Source organism: Astyanax mexicanus, unplaced genomic scaffold (assembly GCF_023375975.1).
Source record: "Astyanax mexicanus isolate ESR-SI-001 unplaced genomic scaffold, AstMex3_surface scaffold_31, whole genome shotgun sequence".
In the NCBI taxonomy this organism is placed as follows: domain Eukaryota; kingdom Metazoa; phylum Chordata; class Actinopteri; order Characiformes; family Acestrorhamphidae; genus Astyanax; species Astyanax mexicanus.
Window position 1 is genome coordinate 1,510,920 of NW_026040041.1, and position 23,894 is coordinate 1,534,813.

Genomic DNA, 23,894 nt, shown 5'->3' on the forward strand with positions numbered 1-23,894 from the left:
CACAGCAAAAGTATGGGGACAGCTACAGCACACTGACCAGAGTAAAGACACAAATATCAGCACTGTGTAGAATTTACACTCTATTGGAGATGCAGGTGGAAGCAGCTCTATGTTCACTTCTATCTTGGAGCTGCTAGCCTTCACACTCGCTCTTCCTCAACCTGATTGGCTGAACCGCGTTGTTGTGGGTGAAGGTGCAGGTAACTCCTCCCCCTTTTCCCAGAGTGCTTTGCTGTGGTCAGGGTGCTGCTGCGGCTGTAGCGGCCGTTCTTCTCTTCTTCTGCACTGGTCAGAACCCCGTCCTTCACCTCTGAGCCGTCCACCGTCCAGCTGACCAGCGCCCCCTGTGGAGAGTAGCCAGACAGCAGGCAGAGCAGAGAGGCGGAGCCCTCAGACAGCTGCAGAGAGGAGGGGCGGAGCAGGGGCACGGAGGGCTTCACCGTGGGACCGGCTGGAGAGAGAACACACACATTTAAACACTTTATTTACATTAAAAAGGGAGAAAATAAATGATAGTATCCATATGTTAGTTGAGAGTCATTATGTAATCCAGGTTTAGACTGAGAACGATGTTAAAGATTCAGAGAACAGCGTGTCATCCAGATATACAGGCTGCCTATAACAGCTGAGAGAGAGAACAGTTCTTTACTAACTGCTCGACTTTTCTTTAACCCGCTCCAACAATCTGCAGAACCCAAACACACACTTTATTAATGAGCCCAAAACTACAGAACCAGTACAGTTACTCTGCATTCAGTACATCCCATAATCACAGATACTGTAACAGTTTATAGAAAAACAATAATCCATACATATCTGATAAGATCAACACATTTAACACTCCTAACACTTCTGATAACTTAATTATTAAATACTACAGTATCAGGAGTCAATTCTGATTAATGAGTGTAAATTCAGATCTGTGATTGGATTATATCTCCAATATCTTCAATAATAAAAGGTCTAAAATGCAGCAGATATGATCATTTAAACATGAAACAGACAATTATAGTGTAAGCTGCTGATCATGTTCTGAATCAGTGATTATTAAATATAATAAACATCAGCATTAATAGAGATGATTAACAGGAGAATCATATTTGCTGCATAATTTAGGGTAATCAGGTTGTCTGAGACAGAGCCGTCGCCAGAACTCTTTCAGTGGGTGGGCATATGGGTGTCCATGGGGGGGCAGATTTAAGCACCGATTTAAAGCAAGTTACAAAGCATATAAACATATAATAGAACTAAAATGTGTGTTATGAACTAATCTCACGCCTTATACCACACCCGCTTCTCAGAAAGACCTCGTCCTGAACTGAACAGCCAATAATAGATTTAACTCTAATCACGTCAGACCACCACATCACAGTGAAAAGGATAGCGCACATGGATAATCAAAATGACCAATATGCCGTAAAAATCACATGTTTACTCACCATTAGAAAAGCTGTAGACGACGGGAGTCCGAGCAGAACCTCCTTAGGACCTTTTCTTTCCATTCATTTGTGCATTTTCTTGTAAGATCTCGCTCGAACGCTAGCTGCACAAGCTGTGCCTTCCAAATATGGTGCATAGAACGTCTGTGGTCCGTAAAAACATTCTTCAAGACTGAAAATGAATTCTCACACATGGCTGTGGAAGCACCAAACGTTAAAGCAAGTTTCATCGCAATCAGGACGCTTGGCATGGCTTCCAATGTTTTTTTGTGGTTCTGAAGGAGTCGTTTCAGAGTCCACTTAGTTTCTTTTTCGCGTTCCATTTGAGTTTGAAAAAATGTTTTTGCCACAACAAACTCTTCCTCCACTGTGGTAGAACCGGCCAGGTCTGTGATATGTTTCACAAGGTTTATGTCTAAAAAATTATCGGTTTTTGGATCAAAAGCAGCAAGTGCACGAGCAAGCTTAGTATTCCGTTCATTGAAACGCTGATTCAGCTCTCCAAGCACATTATCAATTGCACTGTAAAACAGCCTTCGTAATTCTGTCTCGTCAGTATCCTTCTGTGCAGTCGTACCTTCAACCAAATACTGACTCATATTCTTACTGAATGTACGTCGCCGTTTTGTGGGAGTCACAAGAGCATTACTATCTGTGACGGCACGCCAGAGATCAGCAAACTCGGTGTCACAGCGCAGTTTACGAACACATTCAGTAGAGCAAGCAACTAGTTCAAGTCCCGTTAAAAGGTCCATGTCCTCACCCTGGAGGAGCTTATTTGGGGGGTCTAAAAGCTTTAGCAGCTTTTGTACAAGACGTGCAATGAACATGAAGTTTGTCTCAGATATTTCTCACAGCAGCCCGATAGCCTCCATCCTGATCTCAGAGCAGTATGCCCGGTCTGATTCAATCTCGGACAAGAAAGAAGTAATGTCCTGGTAAGATGCAATGATGGCAGATACTGTGGCGAAATGGCCAGTCCATCTCTGATCAAGCAGTCGCTTTAATCGCTCGCCCTTATACTGTGCTGCAACAGACGGCTTTCTGAAAAATTTGTACATGGTGTTACAAATATCAAAAAAATCCGTAATTGCCTTTTCTGCTGTCAGCGCGTGAACCACTACTAGGTGCAGTTGGTGGTTTAAGCAATGCACATAGGGTATTTCTCGACCTAGTTTCTCTTGTAATAACTTCTGGACGCCACCGTGCTTCCCTGACATTAGGGATGCTCCGTCATATACTTGACTTAGAATCTTTGACGTGCTCAGTCCAGCTTTTGTCAACTCCGTTATTATTGTGTCTGTCAGTGTCTTTGCATCTCCTGCACTGACAGTAGCTACAGTGAGAAGGCGCTCCGTTGCTTCATATAGTTCAGATACGAAGCGAAGAACTACGGATATGTTTTCACACCCAGTGGGGTCTCGCGTTCCATCTACCTTAATGGTGTACCATGATTCCCCTACTTCTTCCACTATGGCCTCCGTCACTACATTACTCAATGTGGAAATCAGTTCGTTCTGTATGTCCGGACTCGTGTACGTTGCGTTGCGTGGAATAGTTTTGACTATTTCTGCCAGTTCAGAGTCTGTTTTAATGGTGTAATCCAGGAGAGATAAAAACAGACCACTACCTCCCTCTGCCATGTCATCAAAAGCATCAGCATTTCCTCTTAAGGGTAACTGGTTTTCTGCTAGAAATCCCACAACATCAATAAGAGCAGAAACGTAGTACCTGTTTTTTCTCAGCTGCTCTGCGTTGAGTAGAGTAGAAATCTCACTGTTATTTTTAATGCGCCTTCCATGCTCCAGCCAAAGCGTCATGCAAGATATATGCTCTTTCGAAGTGGAGTGTTTATGAAACCCTTTCTCTCTCTCTGTAGCATGTTTCCAGTCACGGTACCCCTTATGAGTGAAAGTTGAGTCAGTAGCACGAGCACCGCCGAACTTTCTGCACGGATAACAAAAGGCTGCATCGGCGTGGACGCTGTACTCTAGCCATTCTCGATTATGGTACCACGAAGCTACAAAAGCGCGATTCTTACCCTGAAAAAGACGTACGGGGTACTGATGCAGGGCGACTTGGTTGGGTTTTTCAATCCCAAGATCATTAGGGACCTGCTGTAAATGTCCAGAATTGTCCAAGCTGGAATCTTTACCGGTGGCGTTGCCTCCGCCGTGAACTTCAGAATTAGCATGACTGGAATTAGCATGTTCACTCCTCATGTCGAAGTCAAGCACATTTGTTTCAGCGTTAGTTTTTCCTTCGGCACCTTGGGTAGTGACTGAAGATGGCACTTGAAACCATTTTCTTATATCCATTGAGCTGTAGCTTAAAATGCTTGCTAGCTAGCAAGCTTAACTCTCTGGATAAAAAGTAGAGGTGTCTGCAAGGCTGTTATGTAAGCAAGACTGTTGTGCGCTGCTTATTAATTCCGTACTGAAACACTAGTTCGTTATAGGCTCGCTTTGTTTGTTTTTTGTATGTTTCAGAACATACATGAAAATTAAATGTTCGATTAAATAAAACAGTAAAATATTGCTAGATTCATATGTGTGATTTTGTTCCACATATAAATTATTTCATATATGAAAAAATGTTTTGGGTGGGGGGGGCACGACATTGTAATTGGACGGGCACTGCCCCCCAATGCCCGCCCTTAGCCACGGCCCTGGTCTGAGACCAATTATTCATTTATTAAATAATTTATTATTTTAAATACATATTGAACAACTTCAAAAAGTACTGTTATATACAAATAATAATAAAACAAAACATAAAACAAATAAAAATAAATAAAATCACAGAAAAATATGTAAAAATTACTGAGTACAATTAGAGACATATATACAGCATACTTCTTTTTTATTTTAAATAAATATTTAGCAAACACTGCAGTTTAAACATTTTATAATTTTCAAACTATTGGTTAATGTTTCAAGGGATAAAGAGTAATATTTTGTATAATAATACAGTATATACTGTGTATATCACTACTGACAGAACATTTTGAAATTGGGTAGTTTTACAGGCATAATCAACAATTTTTAATTTTCAATATTAACTTTAATTATTAGAATTCATATATAAAAGTAAATATTAACGATACTTTTCACAATTAAGTTTAGTCAAAGCAATTCTGCGACGTTCATTTGATGTCTTTATCTATAAAGTTTAATACAATGTAAATGTCAGGTTGCTTTTTTAATTCAATAAAATATATAAAATATTATATAATATTTGTAGCTTTAGAAGAAGTAAAGTTACTCACTCTTTATAATGAGTTTTGTTCCTCCACCGAAAGTGTACCACAGTGATAAATTCCAATGAAGCCGTCGTACAAAAACCTCTGTTACACTCCAGTGATAACCCACACACACACTCATGCACACACACACACACTCAGTCCTCTGGATATATATCAGATGTATCCAGTCAGAATCTGGGTGTATAAAATGGTGTGAGTGTAATATTGTTCTGTAATATTTAGAGTGTTTTCTTTGTTGTGTTTTAGGTTCAGGAGGGGTTCTAGATATTTCCATAGAGAGGTTCCACTTTGCATTATCAGCCCATGCTTCAGTGCTCTGCTAGTGTTTATAGTCCTGTGAGTTTAACACTTCATGACTGAGAGCTGCTGCCCAGCAACTTCACCCACAGCAACCATGACTTTCTTCTCCATCTTCATCTGGACTCTCACTCTCTGGACTGGAGGTAAATATCAGGGGTTAAATATTAACAGTCACATTAACCCCTTTGTACTGTCCTCACTAAGGTGTAGGAACCCAGTTAGACAGTAAGGTAAACTTTCCTTATTCGTGATGTAAGCTTTTTATTGGAAATTCTTCTCATCCACTCACAAGGTCAGGAAAGTGAAACTAAAAATAAAACAATCAAGAATATAATTAGGTTCTAATTCCTTTCTATAAAGGCTAAGATAAGTAATTTACATAAATCAGACAAGCTAAACTAATGACCTTGACATTCACAGTCACATGCAGTGTCAAACTAACCTATAGCTAGCATTTAGCATCATCAAACAATTGTTTTTACTCTATCATCCACAATTTCCTTTATAACTATTTTTAACACCATAAATTCGACATGAACTATGAAGTTACCAAAAAAAAAAACGAAGTCTAATAATATTAACAAAGGAATACATACAAGTGATGCCTCTGCTGGGGCAAATAAGTCCAAATTTCTTTGGGAGGCCTTCTTACAGCACATTAACCTCAGCTTGCCTTGCTGCAACTAACTTCCTCCCTCCCACTTCCTGTTTCTAACTCTGACGACATACGTCAAAATAAAAGTCTACATTGCTGTTACATTAATTGCACATAAAATAAAAGTCCCAAAATGTTTATATCTGCCTGAAGGCAGCACACTCCCCGTCTGACCTTAAAGGTCACTATTAACCAATAATGTCACTGCTTTTAAGTTTCAGTCTTTGGCAGCAGAAGAACTACTTCCGACACCGGTCTCAGGAGCGGCTTGGATTCTTTGCCCGCTGTCTTCAGCTCAACTTTCCTCACTCTGCCGTCCCTGCCAGGGACCACCGCTGTAATCACTGCCATGGGCCACGCATTGCGTGCAACTTGACTGTCCTTCAGGATAACAATGTCTCCTTTTTTCACATCCCGTCGTATCTCTTTCCACTTTCGTCGGGTTTGCAGAGTGGGAAGGTATTCCTGTCGCCAGCGGCGCCAGAAACAGTCTGCAAGGGCTTGCACCTGTCGCCATTGCCTGCTGAGAAGATCCTTTCCCGTGAATTCCCCGTGTGGTGAAGGAACTCCTGCCTTCTGGGTGAGAACCATCGACGGGGACAGCACAAAGGGTGACTCTGGGTCAGTGGAGACTGGAACAAGGGGTCTGGCATTGAGTATTGCAACCACCTCTGCCATGAGAGTGTTCAAGACATCATGGGTGAGCTGGACATTCTCCTGCAGCAGGATGGCATCCAGGATCCTTCTTGAGAGGCCTATTAAACGTTCCCATGACCCTCCCATGTGTGATGAGTGAGGTGGATTGAACACCCATGAACACCCTCGTTGGCTCAAGAACTGCTGGACTGAACTGTTTTGACTGAGTCCCAGTTCCTTTGCAGCAGTAACGAAGTTCATTCCGCAGTCTGATCTTATTTGCTTAGCAGGTCCTCTGATCGCAAAGAAACGTCTAAGTGCATTAACACAACTAGAGGTGTCCAAAGAGTCGATGAGCTCAATATGCACGGCTCGGGAGCTCATGCAACAGAAGAGCATCGCCCATCTCTTGCTTTGGGCCTGTCCGCCTCGTGTGCGCCTTGACACGACTGGCCAAGGTCCGAACACATCCACTCCTACATAGGAGAAAGGTGGGCATGTGTGTAGTCGTTCCGAAGGTAAGTCGGCCATAAGTTGTTCCTCTGTTCTGCGCCGTAACTTCCGACACACAACGCACTTGTATAGCTCAGAAGCAATGAGCCGTTTTCCGCCTATGACCCAAAGGCCTGTAGCTCTCAGGTTCCCTTCTGTGAAGTGTCGTCCTTGATGCTTAACATCTTCGTGACACTGCCGCACTAATAGCAGGGAAACATGACTGTTCTTGGGCAAGATGATGGGATTCTTTTCCGGACTGCTCAAGTCAGCATGTTTTAGTCTGCCACCAACGCGAATCAGATCTCCTTCAAGAACTGGTCTTAGCTTCTGAAGAGAACTGTCTTTAGTTACAGCCTTTCTGCTCTCAAGTGTTCTGAATTCCTTAAGGTATGCATCTTCTTGCGCTGCTCTGATAATGATGTGTCTGGCTTGAGACAACTCATCCGGATTTCGTGGGAGGTTGCAGTAGTGCCACCCCTTGCACTGACTGGACTTGTTCTTGTAAGATCTGGCTATGTGGATGAGTAGAGAAATTGCCCTAGTGAGAGAGCGCATTGATGAGAAGCGCTGGAATCGTGCGGAATTGAGTCTTGTGATTTGACTCTGAGTCAAAAGACTGCTCACGTCAGGGCGTATCTCCGCGTCTGATTCCGGGTTTAAAAGTTCAAATACTTCCTTCGAGGCTTCATCAAGTGGACTTTGTTTGTATAGAAAGTCCGGTCCCGTGAACCATGTGGTCTGTGCCAGTTGCGACGCAGGAACTGCCCGAGATGCGTGGTCAGCAGGGTTGTTTTCTGTACTGACATAGTGCCACTGGTCAGGTGTTGTGAACTGACGTATTCTGCGAACTCGATTGTGAACGTAGACATAGAAGCGTTTGGTCTGATTGTGAATATAACCCAGCACTACCTTGCTGTCACAGTAGAACTTGACCACATCCGGCTTCATGTCCAGCTCATCTTGTATGAGTTCAGCGACTTCGACGGCTAATACTGCGGCACACAGTTCTAGCCGAGGGATAGTTGGTTCTGACTGTGGAGCTAGCTTAGCCTTCCCTAAGATGAATCCTACTTGGATGTCTCCATCAGCTTGTTTGGATTTCAGATACGCCACCACTCCAATGGCCTTGGTGCTTGCATCAGAGAACACACATAACTCTGTGTGCTCAGCCCTGGACAGTGATGTCGCAGTGTATACACGTGGGATGTGCAGCTTGCTTAAATCATGCAACGACTCTCGCCATGATTCCCATTGTTTCAGCTTTTGCTCTGGTAGCGGTGCATCCCAGTCACACATGTCGACACTGAGTTCTCTCAGGAGACTTTTGCCTTCAATGGTCACAGGTGCGACCATGCCCAGCGGATCAAAGACGCTGTTCACCGTAGACAACACTCCTCTGCGAGTGAAGGCCTTCTTCTCTTGCGAGACAACAAATGTGAACGTGTCTGTTGTGGTCTCCCACAATAGTCCTAAGCTGCGTTGCACAAGCGTAGCTTCACCACTGAAATCAAGGTCCTTCACGACTGCCCTGTCTTCTGGTGCAAAGGCTTGGAGGACGACGTCGCTGTTTGAAGCGAACTTGTGCAGCCTCAGGTTTGACTCACTGAGGGAGGCCTGTGTTCTACGCAGGAGGCTGATGGCTTCAGCACTAGTAGGTAGGCTAATGAGCCCATCATCGACGTAAAAATGACGTTCCACGAACTGGACTGTGTCCGCTCCATGTCTGTGGGCACCTTCTTGGATGGCCCTCCTGAGACCGTAGATGGCGACAGATGGTGACGGACTGTTTCCAAAAACGTGGACCCTCATTCTATAGTCAATGATGTCCTTGGACATGTCGTTGTCCCTGTACCACAAAAAACGCAAATAGTTCCTGTGGTCGCTGTGAACAAGGAAGCAGTGGAACATCTGCTGTATGTCAGCGATCACTGCAACCTGCTCCTTCCGAAAGCGGATCAGCACCCCAATGAGTGAATTATTGAGATCTGGTCCTGTGAGAAGAACATCATTCAGAGATGTTCCAGAATATTTGGCACTTGAATCGAAGACCACGCGAATGTTCTCAGGCTTTTGTGGGTGATAGACTCCGAAGATTGGCAGATACCAACACTCTTCATTGTCTTCTAGTGACGGAGCTACTTCTGCGTGTTTCTTTTCAAATACTTTCTTCATGAATTCCAGAAACTGGTCTTTCATCTCCGGTTTCCTCCATAGTGTCTTCTCCAGCGCAGCGAAGCGAGTGTATACTTGTTTGCGGTTGTTGGATAAGCGCTGTCGAGGGACCCTGAAGGGTAACGGAGCGACCCAGTTGTTTGACTTGTCTCTGTAGACTTCTCGGTCCATGATCTCCAGGAAGATTGTGTCCTCAATGGATGGGGCAGGTCTGTTGTCGCTCTCTGTCTCATTGAACACTTTCTGTCCAATGGCGTCCAGTGATGGTTTTGTGGACTTACTGTTCTGCTTCTTGCCATGAGACATAGTCTGAGTCAGCTTTATGAAGCTTTTGCAGGGTGTAAGGAGAGAGGGACGGCCATTCTCCAGCACATTGGTCTTAAATGTCCCCACGACTGGTCTATGTGCACTCCCTAAACACACATCCCCGACAAGCACCCATCCTAGTTCCAATTTTTGTGCGAAAGGAGCATCTGGAGGTCCACTCACTTGCTGCAAGACTTTATGGACTCTGACGAGATCTCTGCCGAGCAGGATAAGTATCTCCGCATTGTGGTCAAGCTCAGGTATGTATGGTGCTACACTCTTGAGGTGTGGATGGTGACGGGCTGCGTCAGGTGTGGGTATTTCAGAGCGATCATTGAGTATTTCATTACACTCAATTAGAGGCGGAAGTGGTAGACTGGTTTGCCCATCCAGAGATTCAACTTGGAACCCTTCTGCCTTGCGGCCTGACGTCTCCACCAGCCCCGCACAGGTCTTAAGTGAGTAAGGGAAAGACTGACCTTTGATGTTAAAAAGCTCAAAGAAGTCGGATCTGACCAATGAACGATTACTTTGGTCGTCCAGGATTATGTACATCTTGGTCGCTTTCTCACGTTGACCTTGGGGATATACTCATCCCAGGCAGATCTTTGAGCAGGATCTTGCTGTTCGGCCTGGACCACAAACCTGTGTGCAGCTGGAACGGATGACTGTGCTGTCACCAGCTGGTACTTCTTCCTCCCCGCCGTTGTCTGGCAGCGGTGGTCGCCCTTTCGCAGCTTGAGGTGGAGGACCTGGGTGCATAGCAGCATGATGACGGTCACTGCCACACTCAGCACACTTCAGAATTGCCTTACAATCTTTAGCGAGATGACTAGCGGACATGCACCATTTAAAACACATCCCGTTGTCTTTGAGAATGCTCTTCCTCTCCTCAAGCATCTTTCCTCTGAACGCTCTGCATTTCTGCAGCGGGTGTGGTTTGTTGTGGATGGGACAATTTTTCTCTGGCCCTTCAGCTTTTTTCTCAGGTATATCTGCAAGCGGATCTTTACCTGAAGAAAACTCTGTCTTCTGAACAGATACTTTGCTTGCAAAGTTGCGTGAAGCTGCTTTGTCTGATTTCAAACTGCTGCTGTTGCTAGATGGTAGGACGAAACTGGGATCGTTCCTTCTCCGTGCTTCGTGACTGATGAAATTGACAAAGACATCAAATGGAGGGAAATAGCCGTGGTTCTTTTCTTTAAACCTTGAGCCAATTGCGAGCCATTTCTCCTGAAGCCCATAGGGTAGTTTGTCAACGATGGGCCCAATTCCCCTGGCTGTATCCAGGTATGCCAATCCTGTGAGGTAACCTTCTCCTCTAGCACCTTGCAGTTCCATGAGGAGATCGCCTAGGTCCCTCAGTTTCCCGTAATCTTTTGTTGATATTTTTGGGAATTCATCCAGTCGTTTAAACAGAGACTTCTCCATGACCTCGGGCGCAGCATAACACTGCTGGAGGCGCTCCCATGCCTTCTGTAGTGCTACATCTGGGCGTCCTACGTGCACAGAGCGTATGCGCTTAATGTGCTTGACAGACTCTGGTCCGAGCCACTTAATGAGCAGATCCAGCAATTCAGTGCAAGTGAGCCCCAGGCCTGCAGTGGCATTATCGAACGATGACTGCCACGCCATGTAATTTTCGGGTTTGTCATCAAATTGGTAGAGGCTGGTGCTCACTAATTCTCGACGAGCCAGGTAACGTGCTAGGTGTTCTGTTTCAGGTGCCACGTGTGAGGTTGATGGAGCATTGCGAGGAAGGTATGGCGGCGTCATTGCACTCAGCGCTGGTTTCTGAAGGAAATGCGCTTTCTTGGCGTTTTCAGGGCGTCCACTATTTCGATTTGGACTAGTTTGGTTTCCAGTATGAGGTACGCTCTGATATGATGGCTTGCTGTGGCCAACTGGCCTGCTGAGAGCCTCCCCCGGTTCATGTACATCATCCTCGTTCGGACCTATCGCTGATGAAGGGTGCCATGTAATGTAGCTCTCTTCAGACATTGCTGCATCATGTGCTGGGTCGGGAAGAGACACTGGAATACCGTGTCGGCGCAGTGTGGTTTGTGCTGCAACATACTCTTGCGTGCGTGTTGCCATTTCCTCTTGAAGGACCTCATGTGAAGATAAACCAGACTTAACTGAATTCTCTTGATATTCAGCCGATTCCAACGCTTCAGCCTGTGCTTCTGCTGCGGCTGCCTCCTTTTGTGACTCAAGTGTGCTTAATTCAGCTTCCAGCTTTGCCTTTCCCAACTCTAGATCTGCTTTAACCCTTCCCAACTGTGCCTCTGTGGTAGCCCTCTCAACTTTGAGCCTTGCCTCTTTCTCTGCAAACTCAGCCCGTACCTTTGCAGCCTGTGCTGCTGCTCGCGCCTTGACAGCGGCACTGGATGTAGATGAGCGAGAGCTCCTTGACTTGTGTGTATGTACTGATGCATTCTCAGCCTTCTCACTCATTCTTCCTGCTATTTTAGATGTTGCACTCCAGCTGAATTACACTTTTTCACTGTACTGTCCTCACTAAGGTGTAGGAACCCAGTTAGACAGTAAGGTAAACTTTCCTTATTCGTGATGTAAGCTTTTTATTGGAAATTCTTCTCATCCACTCACAAGGTCAGGAAAGTGAAACTAAAAATAAAACAATCAAGAATATAATTAGGTTCTAATTCCTTTCTATAAAGGCTAAGATAAGTAATTTACATAAATCAGACAAGCTAAACTAATGACCTTGACATTCACAGTCACATGCAGTGTCAAACTAACCTATAGCTAGCATTTAGCATCATCAAACAATTGTTTTTACTCTATCATCCACAATTTCCTTTATAACTATTTTTAACACCATAAATTCGACATGAACTATGAAGTTACCAAAAAAAAAAAACGAAGTCTAATAATATTAACAAAGGAATACATACAAGTGATGCCTCTGCTGGGGCAAATAAGTCCAAATTTCTTTGGGAGGCCTTCTTACAGCACATTAACCTCAGCTTGCCTTGCTGCAACTAACTTCCTCCCTCCCACTTCCTGTTTCTAACTCTGACGACATACGTCAAAATAAAAGTCTACATTGCTGTTACATTAATTGCACATAAAATAAAAGTCCCAAAATGTTTATATCTGCCTGAAGGCAGCACACCCTTTATTATTACTGAGTTTAGATGTGTGTGAACGGGTGAATCCAGTGTGTTCTAATATATTAAATGTGTTTTTGTTTATTTTTCCTACTTTTTCTTCTTTTTAGAGTCTTTTGGGGAAATCATAATGACTCAGTCTCCAAATTCTCAGCTTGTGACTCCAGGACAGACTGTTACCATCAGCTGCAGATCCAGTCAGTACATCAGCAATGCTCTTGCCTGGTATCTTCAGAAATCTGGAGAAGCTCCTAAACTGCTGATCAGATCTGCTTCTTCTCGTCAGTCTGGTGTTTCTGATCGTTTTACTGGGAGTGGATCTGGTACAGAGTTTACTCTACAGATCTCTGGAGTTCAGGCTGGAGATGCAGGAGATTATTACTGTCAGCAGTATTACAGCTATCCACTCACACAGTGTTAGAGCGTCGTACAAAAACCTCCCTCAGCTGTAGAGGAAGTGCTCAGACTCAGAAACACACACAGTTGTAGGATTGAAGATAGGTATAAACACTTCATTACATGCATGAAAAATTATTCGTAAGAAAAGTATAATGTTTTAGTAAAATGTTATCAAATATAACCATTTTGAAAAGGGTTTATAAATTAAATGACAAAATTGACATGTAAGATACCATGACTAGATGATAACAGAGCCTTAGAACCTTTAATTTTATTAGAGAACCCTTGTAGAACACCCTAATTATGAGTTGTGTGTGCAAGACTTAGCAGTAATGTGTGCAATTAGAACTTCAGGAGGAATCTTCTTCCTCCACTGTGGCATAACTTCACTGCATCAGTGAGATCTTTACCTTTGGATTTGTTTGGATATCAGAGATGGACATTCCAAGGTTCTGGAAGTTCTGACTTTGTGTGATGGTCTGTAAGCTTCCAAAAGTAATATGGACGTAAAGGTATTTTTAAAGCCTGGAGTTACAGAACCAGAACTTCCTATTTTATATTACATATCTGGATTTAATCAGCAGTGATCAGAGAACCCATGGGAGTTTTAGATCACTGAGTACGTTTGAAGGAACACCAGTTCTTCTGTACTGGTTTAACTGGGATCTGCTTCTGTAAAATATGATCATGGAAAGAGTTTGTTCAGTTGTTACAGAATGATTCAGGGTTTTCTTAAACTCGATGCCAGTACTTGCAGGAAACGTCCAGATAGATTTGGATTTAAATGCTTATATCTCTGTACTCTCCTGCACACAGTTCTCACCACATTCCTGCAGATCTTTCTGAAGAACCAAATGACTGAAAACACCTTTAAAACACCAAAACAAAATAAGGAACCAATGGACACAAAAAAACTGATCATAACTCCAAAAACTTCTGGACGAGTTCTATATTGCACTAGTCCAGTTATATTCCTGTTATAAAGAAAAAACTGATTACAATCTGACTTAACATACAGTGTAAAAACACCATTTGATAATGATAATTTACCAAATTTGGAACATTAATGAGTATGTTCAGAGAGGTAGTAATGTCTACAGTATTACTAATTATAATATTATAATTAGTAATACTTTGATTTTAAATTGATTTCATAAAAAAAAGGTTTAAATGTGAAAGCATACATATTTAGGACATCTCCTATATATGTATGTGTTTTAACATTTCAGAAAACATCAGTTAAATGATTTTCTGTTGTTCTGTTATTTAAAGTGTGAAAATATCATGTGGTTCGACCATAATAGCATTAACTGTAATAGATGTAATAAAAATATATATGTTTTGGCTGAAACATTAATAACTGACTAACATATATAACGTATAGATAATAATGCAGCACATTCAATCGATCCACAAATAGCGATTCAACACTTCCAAATATGCAGTATTTATTCAGTATTATACCCAGGATGTACTTTTGCATTAATAAAATACTACTAAAGATACATATGATTAAATAAATGAACAAAAATCTAATCTATTTTAAAGCATTAAAGTTTTTTTTTAAATAGATTGTTTAATGTTTTAAAATAGATTTTAGGATTAATATTAATTTAATTAATATTAATTTTGTTTATATTAATTTGTATATATATATATATATATATATATATATATATATATATATATATATATATATATATACACACACATTTTATTTATTTATTATTATTATTTATTTATTTATTTATTTACAGGAACTCATGATTTTAGAAACAACAATTTTAAACCAACCAGAATATGTTTTATACTTAATACATTTATCTTTGAGGACAGTGTCTTCATGAGGTAGAGTCACCTGGAATAGTTTTCTCAGCGTCTTGAAGGAGTTCCTGGAGGTGCTGAACAATAGTTGCTGCTTTGCGCTGTGAAGCTCCAGCTCATCCTCAATTACCTCAAATCACCCTTACAGTTGGGTTTAGGTCAGGGAATTGTAAAGGACATGCCTCTTTTTATTTACTACATAATTCCATATACATCAATTAAAAGTTTTCATTGGTTTAATATTAATCTATAGTGTAGAAAATTATTAAAATATAAAATAAATAAAAACATTGAATGAGACGTGTCCAAACTTTTGACTGGTACTTATATATTTGCGAGCTGACACACCCCAGAGTTTGCACAGATGAACAGCCACAATGTTGGTTAGAAGCACCTGATTATTAAATATTATTAAATATTACCTGCACATTCACCGATACCCTTTACAATACGTGTAGGTGTGATTAAAGACACCGCAGGCATCCCTGCACCGGACCTACAGTACCAGGGATTTTCCCAATAGCATGGAAATATATTGTGCCTGGTGTTTAAGGTGCTGAACTGAAAGTAGAGATCTCCTAAAATAGCTCTTTCTGATTAACGACTGGGTCAGGTTACTCGTAAATCTGCGAGTGATTTTACGTAGTACTTTAGTTACGCACAGGTTTGGGAAACACTCTTTAATTAATGATCAATCTTAGCTTTCGGGAAACCCACCCCAGAACAGCTGTTAGAACAGAAGTAAGAACTGAAACCAGCACCTACCCTTTCCCCCACCCATCCAGATAACCACCAACAAGGTAGAAATCAGGTGGGAGGAGCTTAGTTCTGCATCAACAGTCCTGATTGGTCGTCTTTCTCCCAGAATAGAGCAGAACTTTCAGCAGATGTTCAGCTTCATTCAGCCAAACTCACTCAAGCACAACACACACAGCACTGCACTGAAGCTGCAGCTAAACACACTCTCTACCAACACTGATCATCAGCATTCATTACAATACAACACACACAGTGTCCAAAATCCAGCTTTATTTCAGCACAGCAAAAGTATGGGGACAGCTACAGCACACTGACCAGAGTAAAGACACAAATATCAGCACTGTGTAGAATTTACACTCTATTGGAGATGCAGGTGGAAGCAGCTCTATGTTCACTTCTATCTTGGAGCTGCTAGCCTTCACACTCGCTCTTCCTCAACCTGATTGGCTGAACCGCGTTGTCGTGGGAGATGTTGCAGACAAACTCCTCCCCCTTTTCCCACAGAGCTTTGCTGAGGGTCAGGGTGCTGCTGCGGCTGTAGCGGCCGTTCTTCTCTTCTTCTGCACTGGTCAGAACCCCGTCCTTCACCTCTGAGCCGTCCACCGTCCAGCTGACCAGCGCCCCCTGTGGAGAGTAGCCAGACAGCAGGCAGAGCAGAGAGGTGGAGCCCTCAGACAGCTGCAGAGAGGAGGGGCGGAGCAGAGACACGGAGGGCTTCACCGTGGGACCGGCTGGAGAGAGAACACACACATTTAAACACTTTATTTACATTAAAAAGGGAGAAAATAAATGATAGTATCCATATGTTAGTTGAGAGTCATTATGTAATCCAGGTTTAAACTGAGAACGATGTTAAAGATTCAGAGAACAGCGTGTCGTCCAGATATACAGGCTGCCTATAACAGCTGAGAGAGAGAACAGTTCTTTACTAACTGCTCGACTTTTCTTTAACCCGCTCCAACAATCTGCAGAACCCAAACACACACTTTATTAATGAGCCCAAAACTACAGAACCAGTACAGTTACTCTGCATTCAGTACATCCCATAATCACAGATACTGTAACAGTTTATAGAAAAACAATAATCCATACATATCTGATAAGATCAACACATTTAACACTCCTAACACTTCTGATAACTTCATTATTAAATACTACAGTGTCAGGAGTCAATTCTGATTAATGAGTATAAATTCTGATTCGTGATTGGATCATATCTCCAATATCTTTGTTTATAAAACGTCTAAAATGCAGCAGATACGATCATTTAAACATGAAACAGACAATTATACTGTAAGCTGCTGATCATGTTCTGAATCAGTGATTATAAAATATAATCAACATCAGCATTAATAGAGATGATTAACAGGAGAATCATATTTGCTGCATAATTTAATCCGATTTTCTGAGACCTCAAACCACAGAAAATATTAATTTATTAAATTTTTTTTTTTTAAATACCTATGGAATAACTAATAACTAATGGAATTACTAATGTACAATTGTACACAAGTAATAATATAACAAATATAAATAAATAACATTACACCCGAAAAATATGTAAAAGTTACTAAGTACAATTAGAAAAATATATAGAGCATGCTTGTTTGTTTTTACTGCAAATAAATAAAAAAAACACTGCAGTTTAAATGATTTAGAATTTTCAAACTGCTGTTTAATGTTTCAGGGTTTCAAGGATTAAAGTTTAATATTTATTATAATAATACAGTACATACTGTGTATGTCACTACTGACACAAACCTTTGAAATTGGGTAATTGTACAGGCAGAATAAAAAATATTTTCAATTATTAAAACTAACTTGTTTAATCAAAAGATTTCATATGTAAAATTAAATATTAATGATCATTTTCACAATTACGTTCAAAGCAATGTTGGGTTGATCTATTGATCCAATTATCTTTAAAATTTTATACAATATAAACGTCAGGTTGCTTTTTTAAATTAAAAAAAATAAATAAAATTAAATATATTTAATATTTTGAGCTTTAGAAGAAGTAAAGTTACTCACTCTTTATAATGAGTTTAGTTCCTCCACCGAAAGTGTACCACAGTGATACATTCCAATGAAGCCGTCGTACAAAAACCTCTGTTACACTCCAGTGATGAACCACACACACACACACACACACACACACACACACACACACACACTTACACACACACACACACACTCACACACTCACACACACACTCACACACACACACACACTCACACACTCACACACACACTCACACACACACACACACACTCACACACTCACACACACACACACACACACACACACACACACACTCACACACACACACACACACACACACACACACACTCACACTCACACACACACACACACACACTCAGTCCTCTGGATGTGTATCAGATGTATCCAGTCAGAATCTGGGTGTATAAAATGGTGTGAGTGTAATATTGTTCTGTAATATTTAGAGTGTTTTCTTTGTTGTGTTTTAGGTTCAGGAGGGGTTCTAGATATTTCCATAGAGAGGTTCCACTTTGCATTATCAGCCCATGCTTCAGTGCTCTGCTAATGTTTATAGTCCTGTGAGTTTAACACTTCATGACTGAGAGCTGCTGCCCAGCAACTTCACCCACAGCAACCATGACTTTCTTCTCCATCTTCATCTGGACTCTCACTCTCTGGACTGGAGGTAAATATCAGGGGTTAAATAGTAACAGTCACATTAACCCCTTTATTATTACTGAGTTTAGATGTGTGTGAACGGGTGAATCCAGTGTGTTCTAATATATTAAATGTGTTTTTGTGTCTTTTTTTCTACTTTTTCTTCTTTTTAGAGTCTTTTGGGGAAATCATAATGACTCAGTCTCCAAATTCTCAGCTTGTGACTCCAGGACAGACTGTTACCATCAGATGCAGATCCAGTCAGAGCATCAGCAGCGCTCTCGCCTGGTATCTTCAGAAATCTGGAGAAGCTCCTAAACTGCTGGTCTATCTTGCTTCTTCTCGTCAGTCTGGAGTTTCTGATCGTTTTACTGGGAGTGGATCTGGATCTGAATATTCTCTACAGATCTCTGGAGTTCAGGCTGGAGATGCAGGAGATTATTACTGTCAGCAGGGTTACATCCCGATCACACAGTGTTAGAGCGTCGTACAAAAACCTCCCTCAGCTGTAGAGGAAGTGCTCAGACTCAGAAACACACACTGATCTGAGATCAGCTGATAAAGCTGCACTCAGCTGAGCTCATCAACTCCAGAACTCTACAGTAGTGAACATTTCTCTCTCTTTAGGGAGTTTTCCTCACTGTGGAACAGAGATTTCACCACTAGATGGAACATCTCACTAGTAGCAGTGAAGCAGCAGCAGATACACACTCTTAGGAGATCACACACACTCTCCAGAGACTGGGATTAAAATTTCAGATCATTTTTGGAAGAAATGGACGACGTGAGCTCCAGAACAAAACTGAAAAGTACCATGCAGACTGTTCTCAGCAACAAGTCCAAAATTCAGGTTCAGTCATGGTATGGAGGTGCATCACTACACTTCTGTGATGCAGCATTAATGCAGAAATAATACAAAACCACATTAAAATACATGACTGTGGAAGAACAGCGTACAGATACTGGACTGTCCTGCCTGCAGTCCTGATCTGTATCCAGTAGTGATGTGTTTACAGGAAGAATAAAACAGAATTAAACCTGAACAATTTCATCACTTAATATCTTCACCAAAGATCTATAGTAACAAAATAGAAGTACCTCACTACTGTATTTAAGTACTAAAATACTGTATCTGTACTCTATTGGATTATTATGTTTACTACACTACTGTACTTAAGTACTAAAATACTGTATCTGTACTCTATTGGAGTAATATTTTTTAATTCACTACCGCACTTAAGTACAAAAATACTGTATCTGTATCTACTGGAATATTATTTTTACTTTTTCACAATTGCTAAAATCCTTTTTTCCAATCTGTAGTCACATTTCCAAAACTCTAAACACAGTAAATCAGTCTTTCTTGGGCTATACCATTAACACAATTAATGTTGTTCAAACTGAAAATTCAGTCATTTATCATGCTTCTACAATGCTTACATTTTCTGTACACACAAGGTTTCCCAATAACACAATTCTGGATCATTTTTCTCTTATTTACAAATGCTTGCAAACAGCAAGTCAAAATCAGGTTCAAAACCATAAATAATCGTAGAGTTCTGCAAAAAATCAGGTGAAAAGCTCATACTGTCATACAAACTTTTACACATTCACACATTTTACACATCAGATCACTGAAATAAAAGGCAGCTGATTCCAATCCCAGTTAGAGACACAAGCAGCTGCTGTCAGTGACAGGAACACATAAAAACAGGGCTTTATTTTGAATGAGTTTGGTCAGTGTGGGCACAGGAGCAGGCAGAGGAAAGAGGAAAGAAAAGAGGAAAGAGGAATCATGTCTGGACAAGGAAGAGGAAGAGTTGGGCCGAGGCAAGAGAGAGGGAGAGGAGTAAGAATGCATGGTGGTGTTCAACAAAGGGTAAGAACTACTGTCACTGATGAAATTAGAGCCTCCATCATAGACCATCTGATGAACCACGGCCAATCACTGAGGGAGGCTGGTGAAAGAGTGCAGCCCAACCTCAGACGCTCAACTGTGTCTTCCATTATTCAGACATTTAGATAAACTAATAGGTAAAGAATACGTTTTACAAGTATATTCCTACTGATGCTATCTTACAGTAACTGCATGCACCGGCCCCACTGCTAATATATATGATGTATTTTTGTTCTTTTACTGTAAAAGATGCAGCGTCTGCCTCCCTCTGGGGGAAGGGGAAACTCCTCAGTGAAGACCAGGAGCATGCCATTGTAGACATGGTGATTTCTGACAATGGAATAAAACAAAAATTCAGACCAAAGTCATAGAAAATAAGCAGTTATTTCACAATGTGGGAAGCATCAGCCTGAGAACCATTGCCCGGACTCTGAGTAAATGCAGAGTTCACCTAAAGCAGTTGTACACAGTTCCTTTATGTCCAGGTGTAGTGTCTATCCTATATACCTTTTATTTCTTGTAGTATAAAACATTTTACTCTCTGCCACCCTGCATGGATATACAAGTTACAGTATGTACAGTAGGACAGACTGAAAGTGTGTTTAAATTCTGTTTCATTTATTTTAGAGAGTCATGGCACCCATTTATGTGGAGGAGGCAGGATTTATCCTGATAAAAACTCGTAGGCGGGGTAGAAATATCATTGGGAAAAGAGCTACCATTAATGTAGCGGGTCAGAGAGCAGCAAATATCACCATGTGTGCTGCAATCTCAAATGCTGGTTTGGTCCTTCACAAATGCCAGATTAGACCCAATAACACTGACCTCTTTCTTTCTTTTTTTGGATGAACTCTACCAACAGCTAGTGCCAGACGCAGAACGGGTTCAGGTGGGAGGAAACGTGAGGACATTTGTGATGACATGGGACAATGTAGCTCTCCACCATTCCCATGTCATAGTTAACTAGTTTACAGACCATCCAAGAATGATGTTCCTTTTCCTCCCGCCCTACTCGCCTTTCCTTCACCCCATTGAGGAATTCTTCTCAGCCTGGAGGTGGAAGGTGCACACTGTAAAACTTAAAAATTAAATAAACTCAATCGATTTGAGGAAACCGATTGCCTTAAACCATTTAAGTTTCATAACTCAAAACTATTTAAGCATAAATGATTTTTTAAGATGAGCGTGAATAATGCACAAAATCATTGTTATATAGAATTGAGTAAATCAAGTGACTTGTTCTAACTATATTCACAGTGTAAATGTTAGTTTATTTAAGTATTTTAGACTCATGTTCACTGTAAACCCTAGTAAGTTAAGTCTACTCAAATCATGTTTTAGGTAATTTGTTGATTCAAATCAATTAAGTTTTCAAAACTCGTTTTTTTTAGTTAATTTGAATGCTGTGTGGAGTTGAACAAATGGTTATTCTCAATATGATTCCTCCATATAAATTAGCGGTACCACTTTAAAATAAGACTATCCTTATAAATGCTTTATAAATGGTTTATAAACTAGATTATTAAGTATTATTGATTAGCTTGTAAAAGCTTTAAAACCATTGATAATCAGTTACAACAATTGAATTCATCAATTTGAGTCATTTAATTCATAGTAAAAAATTAAACATCCTTACAGATATAATAATATGACAGGTTTAATGCTGATTGATGGAAAACACAAAGTAAGATCAGTTTCTAGAAAGATCTGAGGTTTGACAGTAGAAATGTGTGGAATGAGTTTTAAAGTATTTGCAGCTTCATTAATAACCATTAATAATATCCTTTATGAACAATTCATGACCCCTTTATAAAGGTAGTCTTATTTTAAAGTGGTACCAAATTAGCTCTAGAGTGAACAGTATTGAGAGCACAGCCATTAGAGAGTTACTGCAGCTCAGAAAAATGATGCTTGTTCTTACAGCCCACAACACAGAGGCCAAGCAGTTATTCCTGATATATGAGCTACAAACATTAAATTACAAATTGCCTTAAATTATTTAACTTACATTAACTCAAATCAAACACTTAAAACAAACAGGTTTTTACAGCTATAAATGCAAGAAGGCAACAAATAATTTTTGAGTTAGTTTGACTTTATCAGCATAACTGAAGCCAAGTTTCTGTAATATTTAAGTTACATTCACTTAACCCTTGGATGCATGGATGACCAATACCTACACTCTTCCATGAGTGGGGTCAAAAATGACCCCAATTAGAATCAAAGTGTTTTTGCAATGAATACAAAAAATGCCCTTAATTTTGGTTAAAGGTGATTATATTTATTATATTTGGGTCAACAAAAGACAGATTTTACATTTAACATATTGCATATTTACAACTTTTGTAACATTTTTCCACAAGAAATAACATCTGTCACATATTAGCCTGTCTGTCCTGTGTTTTTCCCTCTTTTGGTTTTCTGTGCTCCTGCCCTGTTTTCCTGTCTTGTGTTTCCAGCCATGTGCTTTTTTGAGCACATGGCATTGTTTTGTTATTGTTCTGTCTCCACCCTAGCCCCACCCTAGCCCAGCCCTAGCCATTAGTGTTGTCACCTTGTGTCTTGTTTGTAACCCCGCCCCCTCATTACCTGTCTTCACCCTCCTTGTGTATAAATAGCCTCTTGTATGAGTGTTGCCTTGTGGAGTCTTTTGTGTCTTTGCTGTCTGTATATCCAAGTTTTGTATTTTGTGAATTTATGTTCCCTGAATCCAGGTCTGTTGTTTTGTTAATTCAGTAAGTGTACCTATTTTATTTTGTGTCCCTAGTGTTCTAGTTATTCAGTGTTTTGTTTGTTTAGTCATACTTAGTTTTGTTCTATTCAATATTCTACTTCTAAGGGTTTATTTCTTTATTTATGCGATACCCGTGTTTGTTTTCTGTTTGTTTTCATTTATCTTGTTTATTAAAAATACTTGTAATATATCTGCACTTACGTCCACCCTCTCATTCGTAACAACATCAAAATCTTTAAAAATTATTGTTAGTATGTCCATGTGTCTGCAGGACAAAAAAGAAAATGAACATGCATAATATCAGAACACTGTCCACTCACATTTGCCCGCACAAAATTATTTTCTCTATTAACTGTGTGCAATTTTCACAAACTATTGGCTTTTGGTTGTGATCATTGCACACCGGGGTACTGCATTTCCAACAGCAATTGGTGGCTTTGTGATCTTTGTTTCTTGGACACATCTGGCACCTCTTTCTCTTGTGTCTGCCCTCTTTGCCTCTCTCCCTGTTGCTGGTTTGCAGTTTTTTTCACTCCATACCTTTCCATTGCTTCAGTGATGTAGGTTGGTAGGTTCGGGGTACCTTCCAGTCGACTTTTATGTGAGGAGTTACAAGCTCCTTTGATCTGTGATGTCAGATCCCGAGTCAATCCCACCGATGGGCTCTTCATCCATCATTCGATGGGTTCAGGATCATATCTCGAGCAAGGTCTTCGGGTCTCCTAGCTGGCCTCTGTGTAGCCATGATAGTTTGGATGAGAAAACCTAAAACAGACAATGTTTGAATGACACACAAAACAATAATCAATATGTAGCTATCTAAGTAAATGTCTGTGCATTTATATCAGACAAACCAAGTCTCCCTGAAGCTGCGGGAGTCTCCCGCATTTCGGCAGTGGCTCCCGGATGCCCGCGAGTCACATATAATCTCCCGGAATTCAGAACGAGTGCCCGCAAACGCCACACAGGCCACAGACTTTCTTCTGTAGTCGCGTGTGGGAAGGAGAGAGACAAAACAGAGAGGGCTCTGATTGGCCTGTTCTCTGCAAAGAGTCTGCGAGACGGCCAATCAGTTTTTAGTGTGGGCGGGCAGTGTTTTTCCCCCCTCCCGGATGGGATTTGTTCAGAGAGTGAGAGAAAGCAGATCATGGGGGAGGCAATATTAATAATTATTGTAATATGATATGAAATGTTTTTGATTTTGTGCAATTTCTTGTGAT

The 23,894-nt window shown here is 40.9% G+C and overlaps 1 protein-coding gene and 2 gene segments (V, D, J or C); all 3 read left to right on the forward strand.

The window, feature by feature from the left end:
- The window catches only part of LOC111197530 (NLR family CARD domain-containing protein 3-like), a 141,681-nt gene that overhangs the window by 78,347 nt on the left and 39,440 nt on the right, over nt 1-23,894 (forward strand). The window lies entirely within an intron of this gene.
- Nucleotides 4,878-12,903, forward strand: LOC125788919 (immunoglobulin kappa variable 3-15-like). The segment is given in 2 exon segments: nt 4,878-5,147; nt 12,513-12,903. Coding segments are annotated over 2 exon segments (402 nt in total).
- Nucleotides 17,959-19,245, forward strand: LOC111190841 (immunoglobulin kappa variable 3-15-like). The segment is given in 2 exon segments: nt 17,959-18,071; nt 18,217-19,245. Coding segments are annotated over 2 exon segments (399 nt in total).